This window comes from Chiloscyllium plagiosum, unplaced genomic scaffold (genome assembly GCF_037043375.1).
Source record: "Chiloscyllium plagiosum isolate Xiang-an unplaced genomic scaffold, Cpla_swu_hap1 HiC_scaffold_31, whole genome shotgun sequence".
Lineage (NCBI taxonomy): Eukaryota > Metazoa > Chordata > Chondrichthyes > Orectolobiformes > Hemiscylliidae > Chiloscyllium > Chiloscyllium plagiosum.
In genome coordinates, this window is record NW_028270169.1 from 3,968,808 (window position 1) to 3,980,464 (window position 11,657).

The following is an 11,657-nucleotide window of genomic DNA, read 5'->3' on the forward strand; positions in this document are numbered from 1 at the left end:
TTTGCCACTTATTAAAGGTTAAATTTGTTTACAATAAATAAATTTCTATTTTTGGTTTATTGATGAAATCTTATGAGTTTCTTTTGTCCTTGACAGCAGTCAAAGTTAGGAAAAATCAATATGTGGGCTATGGCCAATTTATTCAATTTCTCTTGATAATTTAGAGCAGAGAGGAAGGAGGCTAGGGCAGTTACTTGCTCTTCTTGCAGCATGTGGGAGGTCAGAGTCACCACTGACGTCCCTGCTGACTTCGCCTGCAAGAAGTGCATTCAACTCCAGTCTTCACAGACCACGTTAGGGAATGGGAGCTGGAGCTGGATGAACTTCAGATCATTCGGGAGGCTGAGGGAGTAGTAGAGAGGAGTTATAGCGAGGTAGGCACACCTAAATTAAAGGTAGCTGGGTAACCATCAGGAGGGGCGAAATGGAATATGCAGACAGTATAGGGACCCACTGTGGCCATTCCCTTCAATAATAAGTATACCATTTTGGATGCTGTTGGGGGCAACGATCTACCGGGGAAAGCCACAGCGGCCAGGTTTCTGGCACTGAACCTGGCTCTGTGGCTCAGAAGGGAAGGGGGGGGAAGAAGGGAAGTGCAATAGTGATAGGCGATTCAATGGTGAGAGGAACAAACAGAAGATTCTGCAGTCGTGAGCAAGACGCCTGGATGGTGTGTTGCCTCCTGGATGCTAGGGTCAGGGATGTCTTGGATCGAGAATACAGGATTCTTAAGGGGAAGGGAGAGCAGCCAGAGGTCGTGGTACACATCGGCATCAATGACATAGGTAGGGAAAGAGATGAGGGACCTGAAAAGAGAATATAAGGAGTTAGGTTGGAAGCTAGAAGGCAAGACGAGCAGAGTAGTGATCTCAGGAATGCTATCGGTGCCATGTGCCAGTGAGGCTAGGACTGGAGAGCGAGTGCAGATGAACACACGGATGCAGGGGCTGGTGTAGGACGGCGTTTCAGATATGTGGATCGTTGGGATACCTTCTGGGGAGGGTGGGACCTGTACAAGAACTGGAGGGGAGGTTTGCAAGAGCTTTGAGGAAGGTTTAAACTAGATTGGCGGGGGGTGGGAATATGAGCTGCAGATCAGATGATGGAGTAGGCAGTAAACAGCCAAATACAGCGTGCAGAGAGTCTGTGAGAAGGGATAGGTATTTGATAGGACAAAGGTGCAGTCAAATGTGATGGGTTGAAGTGTGTATATTTTAATGCAAGGAGAATCAGGAATAAGAGTACTTGGAACTATGATGCTGTGGCCATAGATAACACAGAAATGGCTGTTGGATGTTCTCGGGTTCGGATGTTTCACAAGGAATTGTTAGGGTGGGGAACAGAGGTAAAAGAGGTGGAGGAGTGACATTGCTAATCAGGGATAGCATCTCAGCTGCAGAAAGGGAGATCGTCCTACAGAATCAGTATGGGTGGAAGTCAGAAACAGGAAAGGGGCAGTCACTTTATTTAGGCGTTTTCTACTGGCTCCCCAATAGCAACAGAGGCACAGAGGAGCAGATTGGGAGGCAGATTTTGGAATGGTGCAGAAATAACAGGGTCATTGTCAGGAGGGACTTTAATTTCCCTAATATTGATTGGAACGTATTTAGTTCAAATAGTTTGGATGGAGCAGTTTTTGTCAGGTGTGTCCAGAAAGGGTTCCTGATGTGATACACCCATCTATCCTTATGGGATACACCCTAGGTTACTACAGGAAGCGATGGAAAACATTGCTGTGTCTTCAGCGATGATCTTTGCGTCCTCACTGTCCACTGGAGTAATGCCCAATGACTGGAGGGTGGCAAATGTTATTCCTTTCTTCAAGAAAGGGAATAGGGTTAATCTAGGGGATCATAGACCAGTCAGTCTTGCGTCAGTGGGGGGCAAAGCACTGGAGAGGATTCTGAGAGACAGGATTTATGATTATTGGAAAATCATAATTTGATGAGGGATAGTCAGCATGGCTTTGAGAGGGACAGGTCATGCCTCACAAACCTTATTGAACTCTTTGAGGATGTAACAAAACATGTTGATGAAGGTAGAGCAGTGGATGTGGTGTACATGGATTTCAGCAAGGCATTTGATAACGTTCACCATAGTAGTCTCTTTCTGAAAGTAAGGAAGCATGGTATACAGGGAAGCCTGTCTGGATACAGAATTGGCTGACCCATAGAAGACAGAAGGTGGTAGTAGATGGAAAGTATTCAGCCTGGATGAGGAAATGTTTGCCAATGACACAAAGATTGGTGGAGTTTTGGATAGTGTGGAGAGCTATTATAGGTTGCAACGAGACATTGACATGATACAGAACTGGGCTGATAAGTGGCATATGAAGTTCAACCTGGAAAAGTGTGAAGTAGTTCACTTTGGAAGGTTGAATTTGAATGCAGAATACAGGATTAAAGGCAGGATTCTTGGCAGTGTGAAGGGACAGAGTGATCTTGGGGTCCATATTCTTAGATCCCTCAAAGTTGCCACCCCAAAGATGGGGTATGGTGTGTCAGCTTTCATTAGCAGGGGATTGAGTTTAAGAACTGCAAGCTTATGCTGCAGCTCTGGTCAGCTCATTATAGGAAAGATGTGGAAGCTTTAGAGAGGGTGCAGATTTACCAGGGTGCTGCCTGGACTGGAGGGCATGTGTTATGAAGAAAGGTTAAGGGAGCAAGGGCTTTCCTTACTAGAGCGAAGAAGGATGAAAGGTGACTTGATCGAGACATCGAAGATGATGAGAGGCATAGATAGAATGGACAGAGACTTTTTCCCATGGTGGAAATGTCTACCATGAGGGGGCATAATTTTGGTAACTGGAGGAAGGTTTAGGGGAGATGTCAGAAATAGGTTCTTTACTCAGAATGCTGGGTGTGTGGAATGCACTGCCAGCAGTGATAGCAGAGTCAGGGACATTTAAGCATCTGTTGGATTGGCACATAGAATATAATCCAAGGAAGGGTATGTAGGTTGTCTGATCTTAGAGTAGGATAAAAGGCCGGCACAACATAGAGGGCTGAAGGGCTTATGCAGTACTGTAGTGTTCTCTATAAACTTTTAGTGACTGATTTGGTCATTTATATATTTGTGACAGCTTGTGGAATAATGGGACTTGATTACCATCAGGGTCATGAGAGAAAAAGTAACAAGTTGATTGCTTTCTGATGGAAGTTGTGTGTAAAGATTGAGTAAGAACAAGGTTCAGTTTGACGATGATACATCCTGAAGGCATAAATGTAGAAAGGAAAGCTCATTTTCCACAGCCCTTCCTGACTGACCTCCTTATGTTTGCACTCAATGATTCAAAGTTGCAAAGGTCAAGGCAATCTTTCACATTATGCATACATGTTCCATAAACTAAAAGTATTTTCAATAATGCACACCTATGATAACAGCAGGTGTAATTGGTCTAATAATTCCAATTATAGTTGTGTAAATAATTCTGGTCACAGTGCCAGAGCCATTCTTCAAGCCAGTTCAAACACGCGCCAATCATCCTAATGGCTGCTTTCCATTCATAATCTAGATGCCAACTGGAAAAGCTACGATGAGGCAAGTGGAATTGCAACAAGCAGAGCTCACCTTTAATGTCTGCAAATAAGCACCTTCACTATCAGTTCCCAGTATTGTATAGCAAATGGGGTCACATCCAGTGCCCCAAGCACAATTCAGGCACATGCCATTAACCAGAGAAAGGTAAAAAGACATATTTCAAAAACATCTTTCGTAGCACAGAATATGACACAGTTTTAAAGTCAACTAAGTATCTTTTATATGTATCCACCAAGACCAGGTAAAGAAATCACAGGCCCCAGTGCTGCTCCTAACCAGGAGACGCCCCCATCCCCACAAAAAAGGCCTGAACATGGGGAGCTACCTCTGATATATACCTCAGGGTTCCTGGCTCAGGGTGTAGTGGCTAATTTATTCACATCAAGCTTGCACACACAGCAAAACAATAAGGATAATAATCTGTTTTTAAAGAGGCATCAATGAAGAGAAATATTGGCCGTGGCACCAAGAAAATCTCAGTTGCTCATCTTCAACATACTGTATTGGAATCTTATAAAGTAAAGACAAGTCCTCATCTGATAAACAGCACCTTTAACATACAGCACTCCCTGAGAGTACACCAAGTTTCTGGATTATGACTTGAACCCAGAACCTTTTGATTCAGAGACGAGGATGCTATCCACTGAATATTGGTGGACGTTCATCAGTGCCTTGTCAGGAAACTGCACATTCACATCTTACAATATGACAAAGCCCAACGTACTGCCATTGAATCACTTACCAAGAGAATATCTAGTTCACTGATCTGACTGTAAGGCAGCGAGGCACGATATGTCTCTGTTGTCTTCCACCAAAGAGGCAGGCCAACCAATACCACAATCACAGTGATGCAGCTGGCTGAGTACTTTCCTCGGGACTTTTCTGGGGAAACAAACAGCTTGAGAGTCGCTAATCTCAGCACTTGAGTCAGAAAACATTAACTACAAAGTACCATTATTTTCCAGAGCAAGTCTTAGCAAGAATAAAAGAAAATTTGCAAACTGAAATTTCTCAACTATCCTTCAATGCTAAGGTTGAGATAATTACTGAGGATAAAATCCCTTTAGGTTTACTCCACCTGAGGATATATATGAGGCCCCATCTGCAAATCCTTGAGAATTGAACATAACGTCAGCTTTGCCCATGTTTCACAAAGCCATTTGAAATTAATACATAATCTACTGTTGTTTCAACAAAGGTACATTGCATTAATTTCTGCAGTGAGTGGGTTGTGCTATGACAGGTTCAGAAGATTAGTTCTATGCTCCAGATTTTAGCAGAATTAGAGATGATCTGATTGAAATGAACAAAAATGCTGAGGAGCTTAACGGGATGAACAGTGAAAGATTATGTCCTTTGGCTGGAAAGTCTAGAACTAGAAGGCAGAGTCTCAGAATGAGGGTTTGATAATTAAGACTGAGATAAGTAGGAATTTCTTCATTCAGAGAGCACTGGATATTTGGAACACTCTACTTCTGACAGCAGAAGCTAGATCATTGAATATAGTCAAGATACATGTTAATGGATTTTTGGGCTTCAGGGGAAACGCCAAGTTTGGGAACTGTGCAGGTATAAAGTTAAGGTCAAAGGTCAGTCATAATCTTATCAAATGGCTGTATTTGTGCTACAGACTACTGCTGTTCTTATTATGGGGCAGCACTGAGCAGTGAGTTGAAACTGCACACGATAATACTTGAGACTACTCTCGTGAGCAGCCAATCAGTAAAGGACAAATGCTGTCCTATTGGTTAAAATATGAGCAAAGCCAACAAATCTCGTTACATCCCATAATCAGGAGCCACAATAGCTTAAACAGCTATAATAAAAGCTGCACACTGGAAATCTGAAATTAAGAAAAATTCTGAAGTCTATCAGACTTGAAATATTAACTCTATACCTCTCTCCACACATGCTGCCAGACCTGCAGAGATTCACCAGCAATTTCTTTGTTTGTGAAGAAAACTAGATATAGGTCATTCTGCTATATCATGCATTTCACCAATGCAAATTTGCTGTAACGCAATTGACAAATGGGGATTCTGTTTCTAAAGCGCAAACTTTTAAAATGTGTGTTGGCTATAGCACGACCACATCACCAACACTGTTATTTGTATTGCGCAATTATTGTGTATAGAGTAGGGTGCACAAGAACATGACCATCGCGCTATAGAAAAAATGACTGCAGGTGATAATTGGAGCTTCAAGTGGTGACTGTGCTAAAAAAAATGACATGTCATGACAGAAATTGCTGGAGAAACTCAACAGGTCTGGCAGGATCTGCTGGAAGGAAACAGAGTTAACACTGGGTCCAGTAACTCTTCATCAGAATGGTTAGTAGCTAGGAAAAGTGGCATTTATGCTGAAGTTGAAGTTGGGGTGTTTAGGAGGTTCAGGGATGCCTTTATAGAAGTTTATAAAATTGTGAGGGATATTGTTATGAAGTTGTAGGTGATTACTGTACCTTTAAGAGAAAAAGAATGCTGTCCTGAACTGCAAGCTTAATGAGTTGCCAGAGGAAGTGGTGGAGGCTAAAAGGCATCCAGATGGGTATATGAATCGGAGGGGTTTGGAGGGATATGGGCCAGGTGCTGGCAGGTGGGACTAGATTGGGATGAGATAGCTGGTCGGCATGGGCAAGTTGGATTGAAGGGTCTGTCTCCGTGCTGTACATCTCTATGACTCTTAGTACCTGCGTTATGCCTGGATGGCAGTCCCAGAGTGGAAAATATCCAAAATTTTGCTGTGAAATGAATACCTGAGTTTTGACTGCTGTTTTGACAACAATTCAAATTTAACTAAACTGTTTAAATTATGCCCCAGGACACTAAAACCCAAACGAGTTCGGATTTACTGTTTTGCCAACAACAAACCAATGAGATGATCTGATGTTGGGTGTATAAGAATGCCAACATTCTGCAAATTGATTAGAGAGCAACTGCCGTAGAAAGAGCGAATTGCCCATCTAACATCTTGCACTTCAAGAAATTAGGAAACATTATCTATTCATGTGAAACATACACGCAGTAAAAAGAGATGACGACCCAGGGAGATGCTCAGCCAGAAGAATGAAGACAAACAAAGACAACAACTGAGAGATTTTGAAAATTAAGTTGATGTAATTTTAATAACTCTTAAATGGAACAGCACATTGTTATAGAATTGGAAGCGGATAATAAGCAGTTAAGAATAAGTGGGGCTTAGAGTTGTTAATAGTTGTTGTTTAATGCTCACTTTTAGAGTTAAAAAATAAATTGATGTTATTTTCTTTAAATAGTGGAACCTGGGAGTTCTGTCAGTCGTAGTTTAACAGATTATGTGGCGAGGCAAGCTTTTCTGGGTTTTTGGTTTAATTAACAGAGGGTTCGCCTCCGTGACATAACAGATTGGAGGTTTATCTGGGATTTGGACAGGTTTAGACAGATCTGAACCAATTTGGGGTACGAAAGATCCAGCAGATTTAAACACTTGGTGATTAGTGTCCTAGATCTTTAAACAAAACTCAGGTATCCATTGCACAGCCAAATGTTACATATTTTCAATTTTTCAGTGCAATCTTGGATTGCTATCTAGTCATGTATACTTGTAAGCTCTCAGTTCAGAACAGCATTCTTTCTCTCTCTCTCTCTCTCAAAGGTACAGTACACACCTTTAAGTTCAAAACAGTACAGATAAAGTGAATGGTAAGTTCTTTGCCCTAGGGTGGGGGGGATTTCAAGATTGGAGCTATATTTTTAAATCAATAGTGTAGTGCTGAAAAAGCACAACAGGTCAGGCAGTATCCGAGGAGCAAAAAAACCATCAATTTTCCTGCTCCTCGGATGCTGCCTGATCTGCTGTGCTTTTCCAGCTCAACACTCTCAACTCTAATCTCCAGCATTTGCAGTACTCACTTTCGCCTAGCTATATTTTTGAGAGGAGAAAGATTTTAACAAAACAGCAGGGCAATTTTTTTGACAGAGGTTCGTGTGTGGAATGAACTTCCAGAGGAAGTGGTAGATGAGGATACAGTTCTGCTGAAAAGTCATGAATAAGAAACGTTTGGAGGGATAGGAGCCAAGTGCAGGTGGGTGTTTAGTTTGGGATTATGATCAGAACAGACTGGTTGGATTGAAGGGTCTGTTTTGTGCTGTATAACTATGACTCAATGCAAGGTGAGCAGATTGGTGGAGACAGCACTGAAAGAGAATTTAAAAGGAATAGGTAAACAAGGAGATTACAGATAACAGATCAGGTAGAGGAAAAGCTGAATACGTGAGAAGAGTTAAGATTGAGAAAATGAGTGAGCTGTGCTGAATGTAATTCATGCAACCTCACAGTATGAGAATGGGTGACTCCTAAAAAGCAATTATGTCATTAACAGGGCCAGGCGTGGGGTGGATTAAAAATACAGAAAGATTGAATCAGGCTACAAAGTTATCAAATTTGATGTTGAATCTTAGAGGCTGTTGTGGTTCTGTTCACCGAGCTGGGAATTTGTGTTGCAGTTGTTTCGTTCCCTGTCTAGGTGACATCCTCAGTGCTTGGGAGCCTCCTGTGAAGCGCTTCTGTGAACAGAACCACTACAACGAGCACCTGAGCTACAAATCTTCTCCCAAACTTAGAGGCTTCTGGTCCCCAAGCATAAAATGAGATATTGTTTCTCAAACTTGCACTAAGGCTCACTGGAACACAATAGGTGCGTGACAGAAGTGTTGGCAAGGAAACATGGTGGTGTGCTGAAGTGGCAGGCAACTGGAAACTCACGTCATTTTTGCAGATAGATAGCCGCTCTGCAAAGCAGTCACCCAGTCTGCATTGCATCTTCTCAACATTGTGAACAGTGAAAACAGCAATTAGATTTAATGAAGTACAGATAAATAGCTGCTTCACCTGGAAGGTATGCCCTGGGCCTTGGATTGTGAGGAGGGAGGAGGTAAACAGACAAACAATTGTATGGGAAGATGCTATGGGAATGGAGGAGTATACTAGAGTGCCTCAGAAGGAATGATTCCTGCAAAATAGAGGAAAGGGGAATGTATCTGGTTGTGGCATCTTGTTGAAGGTGACATAAATGGAGGCTTACAGTCCTTTTAGATGCATATATGGTTAGATGGTAAGTGAGCACCAGGGAGCCTGATCATTATTGTTGGAAGGAAGGGAAAGCAGAAATTTGGGAGATAGGTCAAAGAGGGCTAAGTGCCCTATCGACCATTGTGGCAGTGTATACACAATTAAAGAAAAGGATAGGCATTTCTGAGGCCGTCCCAACAGAAGGTGGCATCATTAGAACAGATGTGACAAGACTGAGAAACTGAGAGAATGGGGACGACATCCTTACAGGAAGCTGGATGTGAGGATGTACAGATGTATAGGGGAAGGTGATGACATAGTGGCATTATCATTAGACTGTTGATGCAGAAACCCAGGAATAATGTTATAGGAACCAGAGTTGGAAACCCACCAAGGCAGATGGCGGTCATAGAGATGTACAGCATGGAAACAGACCCTTCGGTCCAACTTTCTATGCCGACCAGATATCCCAACCTAATCTTGTCCCACTTGCCACGACCCGGCCCATATCCCTCCAAACCCTTCCTATTCATGTACTCATCCAAATGCCTTTTAGATGTTGCAATTGTACTAGCCTCCAACACTTCCTCTGGTACCTCATTCATACCCGTACCACCCTCTGTGTGAAAACGTTACCCCATAGGTTTCTTTTATAGCTTACCCCTCTCACCCTAAACCTATGCCCTCTAGTTCTAGACTCCCCAACCCCAGGGAAAAGACTTTGTCTATTTATCCTATCCATACCCCTCATGATTTTATAAACCTCGATAAGGTCACCCCTCAGCCTCTGACACGCCAGGGAAAACATCCCCAGCCTATTCAGCCCCTCAATATAGCTCAAATCCTCCAACCCTGGCAACGACCTTGTAAACCTTTCTGAACCCTTTCAAGTTTCACATTATCCTTCTGGTAGGAAAGAGACCAGAACTGCATGCAATATTCCAAAAGGAGCCTCACCAATGTCCTGTACAGCTACAGCATGACCTCCCAACTTCTATACTCAGTACCCTGACCAATAAAGGAAAGCATACCAAACATCTCCATCATTTGAATTCAATAAAAGTTTGGAATTAAGAGTCTGATGCTGTCCATTGTTGCTTGATGGGGAAAAACCCAAATGGTTCACTAACTTCCTTTAGGGATGGAAACTACAATCCTTATCTGGCCTATATGTGACTACTGGCCCACTGCAATGTGGTTGACTATTAACTGCTGTCAGCACAATTAGGGATGAGCCAGAAATGCTGGCCTAGCCAGCAACACCCTCATTCTCATAACTTTTCTTATTCTGTGGGAGAAATGGACAAAGTTGAAAATCACACAGCACCAATTTATAGTCCAACAGGTTTATTTGGAAGCATGAGCTTTCAGAGCACCTCTGCTTCTTTGTGTGATTTTTAATCCAGAAATGGAAACAGAGATGGACCGTGTGAAGGGAGAAATCGAAAGGAAAATTGATACATTTTTCCAATTCCAAATGAGAGGAAAGCAGCACTAACAATATCATCAATACTGGAGAAAGGGCTGTGGAGGGTCCCAAGTAGGATTTGAACAAGGTATGTTCCATGTCATGACAGGACCTGGGGCGTGGAGTGGAGAGGGCAATAAGGTGTTCCTGCTCTAAGAAAAATAAATTCGATGTTGAATCCTGAGGACTTTAAAGGTCCTCAAGAGCAGATAGGGTGTTATTACTCATGGAGGATGTGAAACAGGAGAGAAGAGCTGATAGCACTGGATAAAGGTTCACTGAAGACACTGGACGCGGTGGGGGATCTCCTCACCCGTCATTCGCTTCAGATATTGCTGCGGTTAGTCCTGATGGAAAATGGTCACATTACACAAACAGAAAGATGCCCGCGCCTGAGCTTTGGTTAATAACAGGATAGGAGAAAGTGAGGACTGCAGATGATGAAGATGTGTTGCTGGAAAAGGATACGCGTGATTGGGGGGGATAAAACAATGCCCAGCTCCCATTCCACACACACCGTCTCGCACCTTCTGCCGCTGCTGTCATTGCCACCACCGTCGCCATCTTGCCTCGAGCTCCCCTGACAACGGAAGTACTGTCTGAGTGACAGGACATCCACCAATGGAACGCATCGTGACGGACCTGCTCATCCACCAGGCGTCGGGTGAGTAGGCGGAATGAGTGACAGCTTCCGGAGGTCAGGGCGCGAGCGCTCAGCGTCGGTTGGCGGCAACATCCGGGCCTCTCCCTTCAAATTTCCCGCGTCGTGGTGGCCGACGCACGTGCTGGTCGTTGTCCTGAGGAAGAAAAAGTGCTTTGAAAGCTGGTGCTTCCAAATGAACCTGTTGGATTATAACCGTGTGCTGTCTGAATTTTAACTTTGTCCACCTCAGTCCAACACCGACTCCTCCAAATCGTGGCTTCACCAGAATAGTGGTACAGGTATTGAGCCATGCATTGTAAATCAGCCATCCAGCCAACTCCGCTAACCGTTCCCCTGTGCAAAATATCAGGGTGGTCGGTATTCATAAAAATATTTTGATATCTGTACAGTTGGTGATACCATTCGTATGTACTAATTGCATGCCTTTACATACAGAGATCAGACTGAATCATTTGTATATACAAGTCTGTATGTTAACCATCCAGGTGTTTAACTGAGGCGTCAGTGGAGCCCAATTACTGAGTGGGCCCCTGTTCTTCTTTGGCAGCAGACCTTACGCGGTGGTCTTTCCCCACCGTGCCTTGGCGGCAGCTGCCCCAAGCTTCAGCACGTGGTCCTGGACCTTGGAATGTGCCAGTCTGCAACACTCAGTCGGGGTCAACTCCTTCAGCTGGAAGACCAACAGGTTTCTCTCAGCCCACCTTTCTCTTGCCTCCTGAACACCTTTGAGGATGAAGAGCCTCTTGATGTTCCCTTTAACCGTTTCCCACCAGTCCGCTGGAGAGTCAGAGATGGGCTTCACAGTTGGCCAACCTGCATAATCCCTTTTGAGCTGCTCAATGTTTCGTTGGGTCAACAACTTGGTGTTTAGCTTCCACGTTCTCTTACCAGCCCGTTGCTCGTCCTGTAGGTGGCAGTCGGCCAGTAGGAGAC

General features: G+C 43.7%; 1 protein-coding gene across 1 annotated transcript in view; it reads right to left on the bottom strand.

Annotated features, from left to right (window-relative positions):
- pigs (phosphatidylinositol glycan anchor biosynthesis, class S) overlaps nt 1–10,651 on the bottom strand; it is a 50,979-nt gene extending 40,328 nt beyond the window's left edge. Inside the window, exons 1-2 of the mRNA XM_043718089.2 lie at nt 10,588–10,651; nt 4,286–4,425 (exon numbers count right to left, since the gene is read on the bottom strand). Of these exons, the coding sequence (XP_043574024.2) occupies nt 4,286–4,425; nt 10,588–10,624 (177 nt within the window). The 5' untranslated portion in view covers nt 10,625–10,651. The remainder of the gene's footprint in view (nt 1–4,285; nt 4,426–10,587) is intronic.
- Between the last annotated feature and the right edge of the window lie 1,006 nt (nt 10,652–11,657).